Genomic DNA, 21,977 nt, shown 5'->3' on the forward strand with positions numbered 1-21,977 from the left:
ACAAACACATCGAGTTAGGCCCCATCTACCACCCCGTGAGAAAAAGAACAGGAAATGACATCACCACAGTAAATGACATCACCACAGGAAATACCATTACCAACCCAAAGAAACCCAAACATATAAATAGAAAGTAGGAATCATGTACACAAGATGTTACCTAGTAGGATAACAAAATGTCTCGAAATGAACTTCCCAACTTCCCAGTGAGCAAACCTACATCCAGAGTGCAGAATATTCTCAAAGGGGAGTGGGACCAGCAGGAGGTTGTTGTACACATTGGAAATAACTACACAGGAAGGAAAAAGGCCAAGATTCTGAAGGGAGAACATAGGAAGTTAGGCACAAATTGAAAAAGGAGGTCCTTGACGGGAGCAATACCTGGATTGCTCCAAGTGAGGGTAGGTTTATGAGGATAGAGCAAATGAATGAGTGGCTGAGGAGCTAGTGCAGGGGAGGAGGGTTCACATATTTGGATCATTGGAATCTCTTCTGGGGTAGACGTCACCTGTATAAGAAGGACAGATTGCACCTGAATTAGAAAGATACACTTGCAGGGAGATTTGCTCAAGCTGCTTGGGAGTATTTAAACTAGTGAGGTTGGGGGGAGGGGCGCCAGGGAAATAGTGAGGAAATTGATGAGTCTGAGACTGATATAGTTGGGAAATGGAACAAATCAGTCAGGGAAGGCAGGAACAAAGCAGACAAATGAGGTCAGACTGATAAGTTAAACTGCATTTATTTCAAATGCAAGAGGCCTAACAGGGAAGGCAGATGAACTCAGGGTATGGTTAGGAACATGGGATCAAGATATCTTAGCAGTTACAGAGACATGGCTCAGGGACGGACAGGACGGGCAGCTTAATGTTTCAGAATACAAATGCTGTTGGAAGGTCAGAGAGGGGGGCAGGAGAGGAGGGGGTGTGGTGTTTTTGATAAGGAATAACATTACCACAGTACTTCAGGAGGATATTCCTGGGAATACATCCGGGGAAGTTATTTGTATGAAACTGAGAAATAAGAAAGGGATGATTACTTTATTGGGATTGTACTATAGACCCCTCGATAGTCAGCAGGAAATTGAGAAACAAATTTGTAAGGAGATCTCAGTTATTTGTAAGAATAATAGGGTGGTTATGGTAGGGGATTTTAACTTTCCAAACATAGACTGGGACTGCCATAGTGTTAAGGGTTTAGATGGAGAGGAATTTGTTAAGAGTGTACAAGAAATTTTTCTGTTTCAGTATGCGGATGTACCTACGAGAGGAGGTGCAAAACTTGACCTACTCTTGGGAAATAAGGCAGGGCAGGTGACTGAGGTGTCAGTGGGCGAGCACGTTAGGACCAGCGACCATAATTCTAAAATAGTAATGGAAAAAGATAGACAGGATCTTAAGTTCTAAATTGGAGGAAGGCCACTTTTGACGGTATTAGGTAAGAACTTTCAACGGTTGATTAGGGGCAGATGTTTGCAGGTAAAGGGAAGGCTGGAAAATGGGAAGTCTTCATAAATGAAATAGTGAGAGTCCACAAACAAGGATGTTCCTGTTAGGGTGAAAGGCAAGGCTGGTAAGTGCAGAGAATGCTGGATGATGAGAGAAATTGAGATCTTGGCCAAGAAAAAGATATTTCAGGTATGGACAGGAGGGATTGAGTGAAGAGTATAAAGGCAGGAGGAATATACTTAAGAGGGCAATCAGGAGGGCAAAAAGGGGACATGAGATAGCTTTGGCAAATAGGGTTAAGGAGAATCCAAAAGGGATTTTATAAATACATTAAAGGACAAAAGGCTAACTAGGGAGAAAATAGGACCCTTCAAAGATCAGCAAGGCAGCCGATATGTGGATCCACAGGAGATGGGGGAGACACTAAACTGCATCAATGTTTACTATGGAGAAGGAAATGGAAAATGCAGGAGGTGGGGAAATAGATATTGAAAAATGTCCATATTACAGGGGAGGAGGTGCATAAAGGACGGATAAATCCCCAGGACCTGATCAGGTGTACCCGAGAACTCTATGGGAAGCGAGGGAAGTGATTGCTGGGCCTCTTGCTGAGATATTTGTATCATCGATAGTCACAGGTAAGGTGCCAGAAGACTGAAGGTTGGCTAACATGGTACCACTGTTTAAGAAGGGTAGTAAGGACAAGCCAGGGAATTATAGGCCAGTGAGACTGACGTCAGTAGTGAGCAAGTTGTTGGAAGGAATCCTGAGGGACAGGATGTGCATGTATTTGGAAAGGCAAGGACTGATTAGGGATCGTCAACATGGCTTTGTGCATGGGAAATCAGGTCTCACAAACTTGATTGAGTTTTTTGAAAAAGTAACAAAGGAGGATTGATGAGGGCTGAGTAGTGGACGTGATCAATATGGACTTCAATAAGACGTTCAACAAGATTCCTCATGGTAGACTGGTGAGCAAGGTTAGATCGCATGGAATACAGGGAGAACTAACCATTTGGATACACAAGTGGCTCAAAATGTAGGAGAAAGTGAGGACTGCAGATGCTGGAGATCAGAGCTGAAAATGGGTTGCTGGAAAAGCGCAGCAGGTCAGGCAGCATCCAAGGAGCAAGAGAATCGATGTTTTGGGCATGAGCCTGAAGAAGGACTCATGCCCGAAATGTCGATTCTCCTGCTCATTGGATGCTGCCTGACCTGCTGCGCTTTTCCAGCAACACATTTTCAGCTCAAAATGTAGAAGACAGAGGATTGCTTTTCAGACTGGAGGCCTGTGACCAGTGGTGTGCCTCAAGGATCAGTGCACTGCTTTTTGTCATTGATATAAACAATTTGGGTGTGAACATAGGAGGTACAGTTAGTAAGTTTGCAGATGACACCAAAATTGGAGGTGTAGTGAACAACGAAGAAGGTTACCTCAGAGTACAATGGGATCTTGACCAGATGGGCCAATGGGCCAAGGAGTGGCAGATGGAGTTTAATTTAGATAAATGTGAGGTACTGCATTTTAGAAAGGCATATCAGGGCAAGACTTACCATCAAGTGTATAAGGTCCTTGGGCAAGTTGCTAAACAAAGACACCTTGGAGTGTCGGTTCATTAGAGTGGAGTCTCAGATAGATAGGACAGTGAAGAAGGCATTTAGCATGCCTTCCTTTATTGGTTAGAGCATTGATTATTGGAGTTGGGAGGTCATGTTGTGGCTGTAGAGACATTGGTTTGGCCATTTCTGGAATATTGTGAGCAATTCTGGTCTCCCATCTATAGGAAGGAAGTTGTGAAACTTCAAAGGGCTCAGAAAACATTTACAAGGATGTTGCCAGGGTTGGAGGGTTTGAGCTATAGGGAGATGCTGAATAAGCTGGGACTGTTTTCCCTGTAGCATTAGAGGCTTACAGAGGTTTATAAAATGATGAGGGGTATGGATAGGGTAAATAGAAAAGTTCTTTTCCCAGGGTTGGGGGAGTCCAGAACTAGAGGACATAGGTTTAGGGTAAGAGGGGAAAGATTTATTATGGATTGAAGGGGCAACTTTTCACTCAGAGGGTGGTGGGTGTATGGAATGAACTGCCGGAGGAAGTGGAGGAGATTGGTACAATTACAACATTTAGAGGGATATGTGCCAAGTGCTGGCAAATAGGCCTAGGTTAATTTTGGACATCTGGTTGGCATGGACCAGTTAGACTGAAGGGTCTGCTCCCATGTTTTACATCTCGATGACTCTATATATTAGGTGGATTGGCCATGCAAAATTGTCCATAGTGTCCAGGCATGCGCAGGCGAGATAGATTAGCCAAGGGGAAGGCAGGGTTTCAGGGATGAGGTGGGGGAGTGGGTCTAGGTGGGATATTCTTCAGAGAGTCAGCGTGAAGTTGTTGAACTGAATGGCTTGTTTCCGCATTGCAGGAAGTCAATGAACTGCTAACTGATGCCACGTAAGTTTACTTTGACAGACCACATGGCTCTGCAAATGATGCAGCTTCTGGGGAGAATTGAATTGAATTGAATTGATTGTTACGTGTACTGAGGCACAGTGAAAAGCTTTGTTTTGCGAGCAATACAGGCAGATCACATAATTAAGTAGCATAGATAAGTAAATAATAGGTAAACAGCAGCAAAAACACAGGTACAGGCGAATGCTCAGAGTTTGAGAGTCTATTCCGTATTCGAACAAGAGTAGGGTAGAAACTGTTTCGAAACCGGCTGGTGCATGTGCTCAGGCTTCTTTTCCTTCTCTCTGATGGTAGAAATTGTCGAAAAACATTGTCAGGGTGGGATGGATTTTTGAGAACGCTGGCAGTCTTTCTTTGACAGCGGGCCTGGTAGATGGATTCTATGGATGGGAGGTTGGCCTTTGAGATTGTCCGGGCTGAGTTTACCACTCTCTGTAACAGTCTCTGATCTTGAATGGTACAGTTTCCATACCAGGTAGTGATACATCCAGACAGAATGCTCTCGATGGGACACCTGTAAAAGTTGGCAAGAGTATCCGTCATGCAAAATTTCCTCAGCTGCCTGAGGAAGCAGGGAAGTTGTTGAGCCTTTGTAACCAGTGCTTCCATGTGAAGAGTCCAAGAAAGCTTGTTGTGGATGACCACTCCCAGGAGCTTGACACTTTCCACTTGTTCCACCTGTGTGCTGTTAATGTGCTTGAGTAACATCCCGCTGAAAGTCAATAATGAGTTCCTTGGTTTTGCTGGCATTGAGAACTGGATTGTTCTCAGTGCACCATTTTTCCAGGTCTTCTGTCGTCTGTTTCGTCACCATCTGAGATTTTCCCTCAAATCTTGGGTGGTCACGTGTGACTGGGCAGGTGTCCTCCAGTACAACCTCAGAAGCCAGAACAGCCTTGCTCTGCTATGATGGTAGTTGAACAAAGCAGGCTGCAAGTAGCAATATGAAATGGGATAATGCATTTGTAACTGTTGCATACTCACTGAGCAGGAATTCTGAGAAGAGCTAAGGAGGTGATGATGAAATATTAGACACAGTGAGAAAGCTTTACAAGTGATGTGGTGAGATATCTGGGAAGGAAAGTATACTGTTTGTTTGTCAAGATGTCTAAATCCTCTATCATCAATGGTGGGGGTGCAGGAAGAACACACGAGAAGAGATTTCAGAGGTAATGAGCCCAAAAGCACTTTGGCCGGAAGGCTGAACAAAAACTTGTGAACATAGATGAGGATTATGAAATGCTTACGTGTCAGGGAAAAGGAGCAAGGCAAAGGGTGTTTCATAATGAAAAGACTTTCTTCAGTTATATACTCTTTTGAGAATACAAGAATGTTGTCTTCATTTGTACATTTTTCAAACTTGGTAATTCTCAGAGGTTTGGAATGTTTACAGAATTATTTTGCAGATGTTTATGGCAGAGAGTTTCCAAGGTTGAAAGGTGACCATCATTGTGTGAAGCTCATTAGAGAAAGCAGAAGAAATCAAGAGCAAAAATCTTAAAATCTTGGAAAAGGGACAACATTCATGTTCCCTCTCAATTTCACTTTTGCAGTTACTCCTCACGTTCTCTCCTCCTTTTCACAATGAACTGCTGATCATACCTCAGATCTAGCTGGTCCTTCATCCTCCATGGCTGCAATTCAAGAACCTTTTAATACTCTGAATTTCCATGGATATAATTATTTTACACATGCTTTTTTGTTTATCTTGCTTATTCTGACTGTGCATATGAGATATTAAATTTTAACAAATTATTCCCTTGACATTTTTCTGAGTAAGTGAATGACTGGGCCATAAAAGCCAGGAAGATCCAATTTCCCCTCTGTACATGTACTGAATTGACTAAGCGGAGAAAGCAACATTTGGGAGGCTGTACTTCATCTCAACCAGGAGTACATCGGGGAAATTGTTGGCAATTAAGGCATTTCGTGGAGATTGTGTGAAAGGGCTTACAACATCCGAGCTTTCAAGTAAAATGGTCCAGAAGTGACAGCTCCTTCTCTGACTATCTGCGAGATGAGAGATGTGAAATTCTTGTTACTATTGACTCCAAACCAGATCAAAACTGCAGAATATTGGAGGGGAAAAGGAAACAGTCAACAGTCAGGGTTGGGAATTGAGTTGGGTAGAGGGGAATGGTGAAATCAGGCGGAAGAGTGTACGAAGGGGTAACAGAAATAGGAATGCGCAAGCTGGGGAATGATGCACCTGGAGAATTGATGACCAGAAGGGATAAAGACTTAAGAATGAGCAAATAAAGGGACTCAGGGTTACTTGGAATATGGCCCAGGCAAGAGAGGAGATTGGGGCTTGAGAGAGCATTTAGACTGGGAAATTCAGTTCAGGAGGTGGAGGAGAAAGAAGGACTGGAAGATACAGATAAGGTGATTGATTTGCCTCTCAGCTTAAAATATGTCCTCCAATTTTGAACTCTCCAACATGAGGGAAAACCTTGTTATTTTCCTTATCCATGCCCCTCATGATTTTATAAACCTCAAAAAGGACACCCCACAACTTCTTCTGCTCCAGTGAAAAACATCCCAGCCTTTCTAGCCTCTCCTTATAACTCAAACCCTCCAGTCTCAGTAACTTCCAGTAAATCCTTTCTGAATCTGCCCCAATTTAATAATCTACTTTGTACAGCAGGGCAACTGGAATTGTACACAGTACTACGAACGTGGCCTTACCAGTGTCCTGTACAACTTTAACATGACAGCATATACTCAATGGTCTACCTGCAATGCAACTTTCAAAAAACTATGTACCTGAACCCTCTCTGTTCGACAACACTGTATAAGTCCTGCCCTTGTTTGCTTTACCAAAATGCAACACATGGCATTCCTCTAAATTAAACTCCATCTGCCATTCCTCAGCCCAAATCATCAAGATCCCTTTGTAATTTTAGATAACCTTCTTCACTGTCCTTCACAACACAAATTTTGGTGTCATCTGCAAACTTACTAACCATCCTTACTCCGACACTAACAAGCATAGTTAGTGTATCTTCACAAAAAGTACTGCAGTAGTTTATTATTGTTCAGAACAAAACCCCTCTAATCTATCAAAGGTATTGCCTCCACCCCAACATTTTCTTATTTTCAAAGCAAGTGCCAGGCGTTGCATTCTGGGTGCAATTCAATTGGTCAATCTACCAGGCTTGAAGCAAACACACTTCATTCATACACTTCAGTTAAAATACAGACAAAATAAAAACAAAAGAATCGCTTCGCTGTAAATCTACTGAAGTAATTAACAAAACAATCAACTACTTATTCACTGTTCCAATAGAGTAATATCCCATAAGCATACTCTTGGCAAAGGCAAATCCAGTAACATAGATTCTGTCACATGCAATTCCAGCAGCAGGAAGATAACCCAAGCTTTTAGCTGCAGCAAAGAAAGAGCAAAATGCAGCAGATTTCACAACTCCAACAGCTACTGAGAGCTAAGATTAAAATCCTGGTTCTGTGGGAGTTTGACCCCACCCATTTCAGACTGCTTCTATCGTTCCAACTTGTACAAAACACCCAAAGTCTCACAAATGGTTTATTTCATTGATTTGGAGGAGAGTCTCGGCACCTTGGTCTCAATCTCTCATCACAAAGCCATAGTATCATCACAGGTTCAAGAAGGAAACTCACCACCTTCTCAAGAACAATGAATGATGGACAATATTTTGTTTCCCTCGCCAACACAGCCATATTCCACGAATGAATGAAAGAAAACAGTTATGGAGGTGGTGGCATGTTACAGTTCACTCAGGTGGTCAAAATTGTTGTGGCAACATGCGCTTTACATTCATGTTGTAGTTTGGCACTATGGATGGTAACGGTAGAGACTACAATGTTCTTTCCATCACACAGCTGATCAGGAATCTCTACCTCTCTTTCTACCGGACACTGAGGATGTAATACCTGCAGGAAAACATCTGCCCACAATTAGATTGACTGAAATCACTGGAGATCATCGCTGAGAGAATCAGAGGCTGAACGCTTTCTCTGGCGCAGCATTTGCTGAGAGCAAAACAATATCAGTGGTCATTCAAAGCATCAATGTGATGATGTACTTCTCTTCCAAGTGATACAGTAAAACATCCCAGAGTAGGTTCACAGTCAGCAGTGGAATACATGACTGTACGGACATATAATTTCACAGATCAAGGAACATGCTATCTTGTAAAACCAACAAATTTTCACCCAAAATGCTGCTTTATATTCAAAAATGTAATCATTCCATGGAGAAATTAAAGTCCTGCAAATTACTGGTGTGCTGACAAGTAGGATTTCATGGGGCTGGAACAATCAGGGAATTAACATTACTACATTATGAGTGGATATATTATAGTGAGCCCAACATTATCTCACAGCATTGACTCAATTTTTGGGAATATCAAACCAAGTACAAATTCCTCATCCTGCTGCCTTCACTTTCATGATCATTCTGAATGTTGAAATAACATGTAGCCATCTATTCAAACTATCATGACATCTGTGTGTCTGGACTACAATGGGAACAGGGTCAAACCTCCATGCATTTTTAAATTCATTCATAGGGTATGGGCATTGTTGAGACTGCATTTAATGCCTTTCCCTTGTTATCCTTGAGCTGCCTTCTTGAGTCACTGCAGTCCATGTGCTGCAGGTAGACCACAATGTCCTTAGGGAGGAAATTCCAAGATTTTGACCCAACAACAGTGAAGGAAGAGCAATGTATGTCCAAGTAAGGATGGTGAGTGGCTTGGAGGGGAATTTGTCAGTGGTGGTGTGTGTACCCATGTATCTGGTGCTCTTGTCCTTCTAGGTGAAAGTGGTTGTGGAATTACAAGGTGCTGTCTGAGGATTTTTGGTGAATTTCTGCAGTACACTGAGCATCAGTAGTGGAAAGACTGGATGCTTATAGATATGGTGCCAATCAAGTAGGTGGCTTTGTCTGGGATGGGATTCAAAGGTAATAATCACACAACACCAGGTTATAGTCCAACAGGTTTTTTTGGAAGCATGGGCTTTTGGAGCGCCGCTCCTTCATCAGGAGGTTGTGGAGAATAAGACCATAATGGTCTTACCTCTCCGCAACCACCTGATGAAGGATCCACACTCCGAAACCTAGTGCTTCCAAATAAACTTGTTGGACTATAACCTGGTGTTGTGTGATTATTAACTTTGTCCACCCCAGTCCAACACCGGCTCCTCCACATCTTGGATGGTGTTGAGCTCCTTTGGTGTTGTTGGAGCTACGCTCATCAAGGCAAGTGGGGAGTGTTCCAACACAGTCCTGACTTGTGCCTTGTTCATGGTGGGCAGGCTTTAGGGAGTCAGAGGTGAGTTAGCTGCTGCAGTATTTCTTGTTTCTGATCTTCTCTTGGAGCCACTATTTTTATATGGTGAGTCCAGTTGAGTTTTGGGTCAAGAGCAAGACCTAGGATGATGATTGTGATGGGGCAGCGGTTAGATTGTCTCTTGTTGGAGATCGCCATTGCCAGCATATGTCTGGTGCAAATGTTACTTACCACTTGTCAGCCTCAGCCTGGATATTTTCTATGTCTTGTTGCCTTTGGGCCCGGACTGGTTCAGTATCTGAGGAGTTGTGAACCCCACTTCTGACGCACAGTGCTGCACAGTCAGCAATGCTGTCTGCTTTTTCAGCTGGACATCAATGATCCCCTGGCACTGCTTCAAAAGAAGTTATATCTCCCTTGTGTATCCTGGGCATTCCTCACCCACTACTAAAACTCACACTGAGAAACAGGTGATCTGAATATTGTGACATTACTGCTTGAAGTAGTTTATCATACATTAGTTGCTATGTTCAATGCATTATAACAGTGAGGACACTTCAAAAGTATTTAATTGGCTGTTAGGCATTTTCAGACCTCCTGATGTCTTTAAAGGCACTATAGAAATCCAAATCTCTCTTTTCTAACTGGCAACAGTTCAGTTATCCACCAGTGCATCCACCTGGACACCCTGCGCTGGCCTATTACCTGTCCTCGACCTCTTCATTTCCAACTGCCGCCGGGATATTAACTGCCTCAACCTGTCTACCCCCCTCCCCCACTCCAACCTCTCACCCTCACAATGCACAGCCCTCCAATCCCGACCTCACCATCAAGCCAGCAGATAAAGGGGGCACAGTGGTAGTCTGGCGCACTGACCTCTGCACTGCTGAAGCCAAACGCCAACTCGAGGACACCGCCTCCTCGACCATGACCCCACCCCCGCATCACCAAACCATCATCTCCCAGACCATACAGAACCTCATCACCTCAGGAGATCTCCCATCCACAGCTTCCAACCTCATAGTCCGGGAACCCCGCACTGCCCAGTTCTACCTCCTTCCCAAGATCCACAACCCTGACCACCCTGGCCGACCTATTGTCTCAGCATGCTCCGGCCCCACTGAACTCATCCCTACCTACCTTGACACTGTTCTATCCCCCCTAGTCCAGGAACTCCCCACATACGTTCGAGACACCACCCACGCCCTCCACCTCCTCCAAGACTTCCGTTTCCCCAGCCCCCAAAAACAATTCCTGATGAAGGGCTTTTGCCCGAAATGTCGATTTCGCTGCTCCTTGGATGCTGCCTGAACTGCTGTGCTCTTCCAGCACCACTAATCCAGAATCAGTTATCCTCTGGCATTCCTTTCCTCAAGCCTTCTGCTTCTCGACAACATTCTTTTCCTTTAGACCCTCCTTGGTACTCCTGTCTGGGGTCACCCATCCCAGTACATCCATTTTGGCATTCCCACCATTTTTCCATTACACCCTCACTGGAGAGGTTGAAGGACAACTTTGTAAGAATTCAAAACAAGAAACAGTGGAGGAGGAAAAAGAGCAGAAAGTGGCAGGCCCTTGGGCTTGCTGTTACCCGAACTACACTTTGCTGCCCAATTTCCATATCCCTTGACTCCTCTGGAGCCAAAAGTCTAACATGCTCAGCTTTGAATAGACCCAATTGAGCATCCACAGATATCTTGAGAATTAAAGTCCCAAAAATTCACAACTGCCTGTTCTGAAGAAATTTATCCTCATGCCAACTTGAAGTGTCACTGTTGTACCACTGTTTTCGACCATCCAACCAGAAAAAATGCAGACTTTAAGCATTGATCCTGTCAAGGCCCCTCAGAATTTTATCATTTTTAAAACAGTAATCACATGCAGGTTTCAATTTGATCACAGCTCATTCATCTAAATTCCACAAAGTGTCAACTCAAATCTATTCAACCTTATATCACTGAACACTTTTCCACATTCAAGTCACTAGAAGAGTGCAAATTGCTGTTGCTGTATATCTGTGTTCAATTTCTAAAATGTATCACTGGCTGGTGACAGGTTTGCTCTCAGATTATACAGCACTGAGCGCAGCAGAGTAGTGGAACCCAATAGCCTTACTAACTGATCTAACTGGAGAGACATGATGTTTGCTCTTCTGTTTAAGAAATCTATCATACAGATAGGTGAATAAGGTGTAGTACAATGGGAAAAATATCACAAACATTGCCTGGTGCAGTGTAAAATCAGAGGGTTAACATCTAAATTTCAGCTGAGAGTGACAACATTTTCAATTGTCTAACCACATCTAACTAAGGATCAACAGAGGAAGTTTGTGCAGATGTGTCCTTACTCACACGGCGGTGCTTCTTACTCTCTCCAGCTTCGTGCCCAACAGATGGTGCAAATCTGAACAACTCTCAGTGGGGAAAGGACTGCTGTTGTCAGTACTGAGAACAATATGAAGGATTGGACTGTACACCATAAGTGTTATGAAAACCGACACACCATTTGATTGTACCCATGCCCATACAATCTCTAAAAATCACACATAAAGATTCTGTCGGCATCACCTTCGGGGTAAATGTAGGAGCCACTCCTGCATGTAAAAGGTTACAGAGCTTTGGAACTTTTTCCCACAAATTGTAATTTTTAAGTTAGATCAATTGCTAATATTTGAACTGAGATTGATTGACATTTGTAAGCTAAGGCATTCAAGGTTAAGGGAAAATTCAGGTCATAGATCAGCCAAGATCTCATTGAATAGTTAATATTCCAATGACTTTCCTGGAAACCCCTCGTACAGAAACCTACTTTCCAAACTTCACCCATGAACCCAACAGTTCCAACTTCTCAAGCTGCACCTCCTTACTCATTTGAAAACCAATCTTATTGTGAAGCTACGTACTCCAGGACAGAACTGCAGTTTCTTCAATCCATCTATCAGTCATTTGGCTCCCTGAAAACGGCATTTATTTTTCCTTTAACTAATTAGAACAGGTATGATTTGTATTGCTTTCTACTCATTTTATCACAAAATTGCCATGACTAATCATTGATCCTTTGTGCTGTCTGAGCTGGAATGTTCTGTTGGTACAGAATTGTCATAAGTTTCACAATGTCCTTCTGACAATCCCTGGAAGCTAAATTGTTTGTGATACATTAAAATCAGAGGTATTGAAGATACAGTGCGAAGTTTATTTGAGATCTCTCTCAGTTCATTAATGATCCTCAGTGGACTTATTGTGCCATGTAAATAGCCTAAAAGTTAGAGCACAGAAACAGGCCATTTGCTCGACTGCTAAGTGGTACTATTTGTGCTGCACATAAGTATGTGTGTCCTGAAGTGAGAACCAATATTGTTCCTTCTAGTTGTTCTGCTTTTCCAGACAGGAAGGTAGGACAATGGGTATGCCACATCTCAGTCGCTTTCTCCAATCCACAACTCTGACTTCTCTAGGTTCTTCAAACTTTGTATCTTGTAAAGTCCATATTTTAATAACTGCACCACTGCACTGTCTTCAGCACTGAGTTTGGGAAAGTTTCCCTGAATCTCTCTGTCTCATGAACTTTCTGGCTTCCTTTAAGACATTACTTAAACCGCAATTTGTGACTAAGATTTAGAGTGTTGTTTAAATATTTCATTACATGGCTAAGTGTTATTTTGGAACACGACAGTGAAGTAACTTGGGGTGTTTGCCTTTGTTGAAGGTATTATACAAAGAGTTGCTGGGTTATCTCGGTTTCTGTGTAACAAATGCAAAAGACCTAATAAAATGGAATTTCTGCTTAACAGAAACAGTCATCTTACATTTTTGCTGCACAGTGGGAAAAGGACTGCTCTCTCTTTGGTCTCTAGCTGTCAGACCAAAATTAGGACTTCATTGTGTAAAGAAATGGTACACCAAGCTATCTACCCTATGACTCCTTTTCACAGCAATTCCTGCAATTTGCGAGGCACAGGTGAATCTGATACCCCCCAAAAAAACACAAAAACAAAAGAAAGAAAAGTCTCTGCTTTTATTTATTAGGACGAGCTGAGCCACATTATTGGAGTAAATCACACTTTACTCTGCATCTAATCCATGTTCGACTATTTCTAGAAGTGTTTGGCGGGACAGTGTAGAGGTACATTTACATTTTTACTCTCAGTTTAAAACAGTAGAGGAGCTTTATTCTTTTCTCGCATGCCAAGCTTCTTCTGTTTGTATTTACTGCTGACAATAGCTTCTGAAGTGTTTCATTACATAGCAGCAGCAACCTGATTGACAAGCACAAATTACACTAAAATAATTAATCACAAAAACAGAAGCCAATATCAAGCCACTCAGCCCTCCCCGCTGCAGTAAATGCTAATTGTTAACCACTTTGCCAGAAAGAAATCTTGATGTTCATGGTTACTTGTGAGATTCTCAAAAAATAAATGCGAGTACAAGAGGTTAAAGTTCTTGAAAATTCTGCGGTCAAATTGTCACCGTGACATGAGTAAAGTGCACCGCAAAGACGATGCAAGTAAAGAATTTAAATGTTTCTCAGCTGTGGACCTGACTCTTATCAACAAAAATCCAAAACTGCAAGATGTTCTCAATGTCACTAATTTAATATTTATATCCATATAATATTAAATAATAATTTCAAGAAAAGAACACATGCAGCACATGTTTTTCACTTAGCATTGATGCAACAAAAATGTGAGTTCTTCAAATTAATTATTTAACTCGAGTATGGTAGTTACTTTCCTGCATTAACAAGCGCAAAAAAGTATTAGATTAGTCAAGGCTCAATGGAAACATTCAAAAACTCAGAAAACAGCTTCTTTGAGTAAGCAATATAGACCATGAAGGACCTCAGCAAAACAACAATGAAACCTATATGATCAAAATAGCTGCCAATGTTCAACAAACACCAATCAAAGTGAACAGCTAAGTCTGCTAATTTTTCACAACTGACATGGGGGAAACTGAAATTACAGGCATCTGGATGACAAATCAAACTAGTATCTTTTAATATGTTTAATTGAGAAAACGCTTTCACGTATGAAGTCATGTCGAGCGAGAAATGTTTCGTATTGTACAACTCAAAATATTTTCATGAGGATAGAGGAAATAGGAACAGTAGGCTACACTGTTCCTTAAACCTGCGCTGCCATTCAGTAACATAATGGTTCATCTTGGATTCACCTCCTTTCTTCTTTTGTTTTTTTCCATATCCCTCACTCCAGATACAAATTTGGCAAGATGCAATCTCCAATCCTGGCAAACCTGAATTCTCAATGAATAGAGTAGGGGCTATTGTCATTAACATGGAGTTGTTGGGCTGTACGACTTGTTTTTGCACTGCAAACACACACAAGAATATACAAAAGCACTGAAGTGTTATTCAATAGTGGGAATCGGTGCTCCAATTTGTCTGTAATGTAATCCGAAGGCTATTGCTTCCTCCAAGCAGTGTTGATTTGTGCTGTTTACTTAACAGATTTGCTTTGCTTCCTTCCAGCCGCTGCTGTGAAAAAAAGAGCTGTGGCAACAGAAATGAAACTCCATCAGATCCCGTCATCATTGACAGGTAGGAAACAGTGTTTTACTTCCTTCAAATGTCCCTCCAGGGGAGTGGCAGTAAAGTGTTCTGAGCTGTGCCTGATCAACCACAGTGTGTGGTGTTGAATATTTTCAAGCAGATGTTTGTGATAGCCTTAGATTGTAGACCTGTTTCTAATGTGAGGAGTCAAAGTATCCAGAATGATTTTGAACATATTATTACAGTACAGTGGAGAAGGTTGAGGACATCATGGCACATTTACATCAGGCACTGAATGTTTACTAGCACGCGATGGTGAAGTCCATGGAGAATGTACTCGATGCATAGTACCTCGTCGTTGTGGCAAGTGATTTAGAGACAAAGATTATGATGGCACATGTGTGGTAAATCATTATAAGAAAAGATGGAAAATGTAGTCATTTGGGATCAGTAATTCCAGAGTGCACGAAGATTCTTCAAACCAGAACATTGTCCATGCCTATATTACAGCAGTAAATTCTAAGTTAAAATATAGGGACCTACCTCGCTAAAGAAGAAAAATTAGAACTTTTATTACCATTGATTTTTAAAACTTCTGGCTTTCATTAAAATTGAGTATCAAGACCCAGTGGACTTGTCGATGAACCTCAATTTCACCCAAACTTCTTCCAATTCTCTGTCTTGCCCCAAGCCATGAAGAATCAGGAAAAGAAACTGCTCACTAGCTGTTCACCAGTTACTGAAACTACTTCCCATATTATGTTACCAATCTGCTCATTATATTACCAAGCCAATTCATAGCAGATGCTTTAAGTCTCTGGAGTCCCCAGTTGAAGATCATGTGATTCAGTTGTGTGCCATCCTTGTTATCTTTATTCTTTAAACTGGAGAAGATTTTGGGAGGTCACTGTTGCACCATCAAATATAGCTTAAGTCTCCTTATTGTACAGAACTGGAAATAAGCATAAAAGGTCAAGGGGAAAGTGTGTCCCTACAACCTCACTGAAATAGCTATTCTTTCACCTGAACCTAATTATTGTTGACAGGGCACTGTAATTGTGGCTGAAGAGCTTGTCGTTTGATAGTTGTGCACTGACTTTCCAACAGTGGTCACTGGATCACAATTACTATGCTGATGAAGACTGCACGTTTTTCACAGAGCTTCTAAAGTTTCGTGATAATTGGGTCATTTTAAGATTGGATAGAAGTTAACATGCTCCTGTAAAATGAACCCATGCAAACAATATGTTGCACGAACTACAAAATCTAAGACAGAAAGTGGAACCTGTGATGGATGTAAAGCAGCTGCAATCTGGAGGAGGAAACCTGACTGAAATCTCACTCGTCAAGTTGAGGTGCATTGGTGCTAATTGGCAATACATTGGCTGAGGGCAGTTAACAGTAAGAGGGCATGAAATGTGCAACACCACAGCTAAGCAGTACATTTGAACTTGCTTGATAATAATACTACAGTGTTGATCCTGTCATGACAGTTTTTACACTCCATTTATTTCAGAAATGGGTGAGCTAGATTCAAAGTTATGCACTTTCTCAAATTGACCAGACAGCCATTTTTGTTAATTTTTCTCTGGAATAACTGGTGAAAATTTTTCTAGAGATTAGAAATGTGAACCATTGCTTATTAGCACACAGAACATTTAACCAACCAGGCAGAAACAATCTGGGATACATTGAAGGAGGTGTCACTCTATTCAGACAAACACAATTATCAGCAGTGTAGTCATCTGGCGATTGCTCCTATGTTCCCATTTGCAAAAATATTGAGAGAGATGTTAGGTTAATCATGACATGGAAGCCATACTCAAACTTAGGCACAGTGGGGCTGGATTTCAGTTGTCATGCAATTCCCTGATAGCAGATGTTAATGGAAGGGAAAACAATGATGAACACACTGTGGATCTGAGCTTCTGGTAAATTTATGAGTTAATGGGATGTGACCAACACTGGCCATAGTAGCAATTATTGTCCATCCCTCACTGTACTGGAGAAAAAGGTGGTGAAACACATTTTTGACATGCAGCAATTCATGTGGTGTAAATACACAGACATGCTGCTTGAAATGTAGTTTAAATGACACTTGAAGAAATGGCAATACGTTTCAGTTAGGATGGTGTGTGATTGAAGGAAAACTTCTTGGTTATGATGTTCTCTTGTGTTTACTACAATTGTATTTGTAGCCATGAAAGGTGCTCCTTAAGGAAATCAATAAGATTCTGTTTAAACTTTAGATTAGATTAGATTCCCTACAGTGTGGAAACAGGTCCTTCGGCCCAACCAGTCCATACTGACCCTCCGAAGAGTAACCCACCCAGACCCATTTCCCTCTGACTAATGCACCTAGCACTATGGGCAATTTAGCATGGCCAATTCACCTGACCTGCACATCTTTGGACTGTGGAAGGAAACCTGAGCACCCGGAGGAAACCCACACAGACACAGGGAGAATGTGCAAACTCCACACAGACAGTTGCCTGAGGCTGGAATCAAACCTGGGACCCTGGTGCTGTGAGGCAGCAGTGCTAACCACTGAGCCACTGTGCTGCCCCTAAATACTGGAATGGGAATGTAGTTATCACACAGCAACAGACAACAGGTGGGGAAGCTTTTCTTTGGTGAAAAAGAATATTTCTTAAAATTTCACAAAATTTTATGGCACTGAGGTTTTTCTACCATTGATATAATGAGTTAGGTTGCTTCCTGCCTTGTTCACTGTCACAGTCACACAGTCCTGAATATTGGGTCACAGTCCTCTGACTTGTAAAGGGCAGTGATGAAATGTTAGAGTCAAATTCCTCATTATTTCATCTGAAATGCCACCACTGAGACCTCAGGCAACCAATGTGACGTCTATTAACAAAATAATCAGCTTTTTTTAAAAAAATAACAGGAGTAAACAAAAATGGCTTCCAATCCTCCCTTGAAAAGTGAACTCAAGAGACCAGGAAAACTCCAAACCCAACTTGCTGTGCTGAGTTCATTCATCCTATTTTGCCTGAGAGTAAGGACCTTGCTGATTGAAAATTGTCAGCTTGAGTTAGGCACTCAGAAAATGCATCTGTTAGCTATTAGCAACTGCATCCTGAGGTGTTGTTATGTTGTATAATGGGTTTTTAGTCAAGGTGAAAATCAGTGCAGTGAGGCCAAAGGGTTAATGCAATGGGGTAACTCATGTGATCTCAGCAATTAGTAAAGCAAACTTGATTATATTAAGTAACCCTTACCTCACACAAGCATAAAAAAAGTTTTGTCTTTTGTTTACATTCAACGAGCATACAATTCCTGATATTTTCTGTTCATGTATTTTAACTAAAAACAAACTGTGGAACTCAACGATCCTGTTTCACGCTTACATTTTTGTTCATACAGTGCTTTCTTGGACAAACCATTAGCCAAGTCCTATTTCCTTTTTAGCTGGATTTTAAATTAACTAACATGCCCATCAAGGCAAGATTCAACCCCAACTCTTTCCAGTTGGGAAATTAAATAACCAGATGTCTCCAAGCTCAAACTGAACATTGGGAAACATTGAAATGAAGTTTTTTTTATTCTTTTGAGAAACCCCAAGAGAATTACTGTCAACAAGAAAATATGATCCAACACAATACATCATTTAAGAAAAACAAGGAACTTTGTTTGACTTTCTATCAGTCCATTAACTACTGCAGAACCCAAGAGTGCCAGGATATGCATGAATCTATGCACAGTGTTCAAAGTATACTAAATGTGTGTCCACATATCATCACTTCAGTTGAAACCAGCACAAGCCTAATGAAGTTGAACACGATGCTTTGGCAAATTGCACCTCACACTGAAACTTTATTGGGAAGCAAAGATGAAGGATTCCCAAACATTCTTACATACTAATTCCACCTGCTGCTCACATCTGACTTCAAACACCAAATGAGATGTAATCAGTCCTGTAATAACACCAGTAGGAGCTTTAGGAGATGCATTTATTGGCTTTCTTCAGGATAGGCTGGGACTTGTTTCCCTTGGAGTGTAGGATTCTGAGGGCTGACCTGATAGAAGTTTATAAAATCACGAAGGGCATAGATAAAAGGTGAATAGCCAAAGTCTTTTCCCCATGATAGGGAAGTCCAAAATGAGATGGTCTAAATTAAGAGGAGAGGAGAAAGATTCACAAGGGACCTGAGAGACAACAGTTGCACACAAAGATGATCATATAAGGAACGAGCTGCCAGAAGTAGTTGATGCAATTACAACAATTAAAATATATTTGGACGGGTGCATGAATAGAAAAAGTTTAGAGGGATATGGGCCAAATGCAGGCAGACAGAATGAATTTAGCTTAGGAAAGTCGGTTGGCATGGGCAAGTTGGGCTGAAGGATCTATTTCCATGCTGTACATCGCTATGATTCTATGCTGTAATTGGACTGGAAGCTTCACCAAAATAATGCATTTTATTTTTTCTCATTGAATAATTCTTATCCTAATTGCTCATGGAATTTACAGAAACAGAAAATGTTGCCTGATTGGATAATGAAAATCGACAGACTTCATGTCAGCCTCCACCCAACCTGATTACTGATTTCTATTTTGTCCCCATTTCCCATCCTTCCTGCATGTATCAAACTTTGGCCTAAATGTTAAGAAACACTGTAAGGTCTGTTCACCTCATTTTCATGTATTGACTAACACTCTACTGTCCCAGAATGGGTGGCCTTCCAGCAGAAAATCCAACCTTTTGAGATAAATCACTGTGGAGGGAATAAAACAGAGCAGGTTGTCTGTAAAAACTAACACGATGCAAGCAACCATCAGGAATGGCACTGAACCCTGGCTAACTTTACTCCAACCCAGCCAGAAGTGTGGCAAGTAATAATTGATTCCCTGTTACTAAATAGCCCGGATTAAACAGTCTATTTGGAGTCTTCCGAGTCTAGCTGATTTCGTACTGTGCGAGATTGTAGCAGTCACAATTAAATTTCAGAACACTGCCACTTGGGGTGGTGGTGAGTTGGTGATCATCACCTTTCCATCAAACGCAGCTACCAACTCTTCATCATGATTCTTGTCCTTTTCTTCCTCTCTAAATTTTACAAAACTACTCTCATCAGTGCTTCTCTGAATTTATCTGTTTTGTTCTGATTCAAGTTCCAAATACACCATTCTAAATACTGTTTCTTCTCGAGGGGCTGCCATGTTTAAATCAAGACCAGTTGGTCTATTTGCTACTCTACATTAGTCTTTTTCAAGAATTCCTCCCTTCCTTCTTAGCCATGTGAAGCCTATTTGCTTTAAAACCCTGAACCTGACAATCATTGCTTCATGAGCAACCTCCTCTTCTATCCTGCTTCCTGAGCCTTCATTTAATTCTGCACTTTGGGCCTCAGGCTTTCACCTGGGTTTCTCTATAAACAGCCTCCTATGGGCATTGCTTCAGGGAATAACATGAACCAGATCCGACTGGCACATATTGGCAACCCATCCATCACTTAAGCTTAACCTCTCTAAACAGAATAAAACTCTTTGTGGAAAAGATTAATGAAAACAAATTCCTGTGTTTCAAGAGCCAAGTGGTTTAAATTTCTCTCTTTCGAAATATGGCTTGAATCACGAAACAGCTGACTATTATAAAATGGAATGAGAGTGTAAAATGTAATATTCAGAGACTTTTTCATCAATATATTATTCATTGAAGAATTTCTTTAATAAAAAAACTCCATATTTTTCTGTAATCTGTACTGCAAGCTAGCCAGCAACATTGTTGTTTGAAATGCCACACTGCAACTTCATTACAGTCTGCTTGTTCCAGCTTTCTCAATGTCTTTGGAAGTAAAGGCATCATTTGATAGAGGCTCATGACCTACAGGTTGTGAAACACCTCATTTCAATCCCTGATTATACGAAATAAGAGTACATTTATTTCCAAAAAGCGTTCAAGAAAAAGGCACAGGAAAGACTATGTAGTAACACATGAGCCTATGGTGTCAGGGGGTTGTATATTAGTGCTGGTTAGAGGATAGAAGGCCTGTCTTATGAGGAAAGATTGAGCAGTTTTAGGCCTCTGCTTTCGAAAGTTCAGAAGAATGAGGGGAGATGTAATTCAGATATAAGATGCTAAAGGGTATTGACATCATAGCCATAGAGCAGATGTTTCTCCTTGTGCGCCAATCGAGAATGAGAGATCGTAGTTTTTGGTTAAAAGGGTGACAGATTTAAAACAGATGAGAAACTATGTCTCTGAAAGAGTGCAGTGGACATCAGGACATTGAATAAATTTAAGGAGAGACAGATTTTTAATTAGCCACGGTTGGAAGGGTTTTGGGGAGTGGGCAGAAAAGTGGAGTTGAGACCAAGATGAGATCAGCCATTATCTTATAAAATAGTGGAGCAGACTCAAGGGCTGAATAGCCAACTTCTGCCCCGAGTGCTCATTTTCTTCTCAGCTAACAGGAGCTTGAGAGTCAAGATAATTTTGATCAACATTTTTAGGACAGCAACCTCTAACTTGTGGGGTGCCACAGGCTTCAGCACTCGGGCAATAATTATTTACCACATATCCAAAATGACGTTAAGTTAAAGTACTGTTGACAAGTTTGCGCTTGACAAAAACAGGGAGTACGCAAGTCATGAGGATGATACAAAAAGTCTACAGAGATACAGACTGGCTAAGAGTGGATAAAGCCTTGGCAATTGCAATATAAAGTGGGAAAATTTGAGTATGCACTTTGCCAAGAAGAATAGAAGAGCTGAATATTACCTAAATGGGTAAAGACTGAAGAAAGCTGCAGCACAGATGAATTTGAGGGGTCCTCATGCATTAATCACAAGAAACTTGCATCCAAATTCAATAATAGGGAAGACAAATGCACTGCCAGCCTCAATTTTAAAGGGAATAGAGTAAAACATTAGGGTGATCTTACCAAACCATTACAGCCACTAATAAAAGCACATCTGGAATACAGTGAACAGTTTTCATTGCCTTATCTAAGGAAAGATAAACTGGCATTCGAGACAATGCAGAAAAGGTTCAGTAGGCAGAATAAAAACCAGAAGAACGGCAGATGCTGGAAGTCAGAACCAAAAATAGTTAATGCTGGAAAAGCTCAGGAGATCTGGCAGCATCTGAGGAAGGGTCATGTGAGCCAAAACATTAACTCCAATTTCTTTCCACAGATGCTGCCAAACATGCTAAGCTTTTCCAGCCATTGCTATTTTTGTTTCAGTAGGATGATCCTGGATTTGGAGGGAATTTGTTTTGGGGGGGGGGGGGTGTTTTATTTGAAGGG

The 21,977-nt window shown here is 41.4% G+C and overlaps 1 protein-coding gene across 5 annotated transcripts in view; it reads left to right on the forward strand.

The window, feature by feature from the left end:
- Positions 1-21,977, forward strand: part of LOC122543076 (transcription factor COE2) — a 263,609-nt gene that overhangs the window by 23,998 nt on the left and 217,634 nt on the right. For all 5 annotated transcript variants that reach the window (XM_043681302.1, XM_043681303.1, XM_043681305.1 and 2 more), the window contains one exon: positions 14,682-14,750. In XM_043681302.1, coding sequence (XP_043537237.1) covers positions 14,682-14,750 — 69 coding nt within the window. The remainder of the gene's footprint in view (positions 1-14,681; positions 14,751-21,977) is intronic.

Source organism: Chiloscyllium plagiosum, chromosome 42 (assembly GCF_004010195.1).
Source record: "Chiloscyllium plagiosum isolate BGI_BamShark_2017 chromosome 42, ASM401019v2, whole genome shotgun sequence".
Lineage (NCBI taxonomy): Eukaryota > Metazoa > Chordata > Chondrichthyes > Orectolobiformes > Hemiscylliidae > Chiloscyllium > Chiloscyllium plagiosum.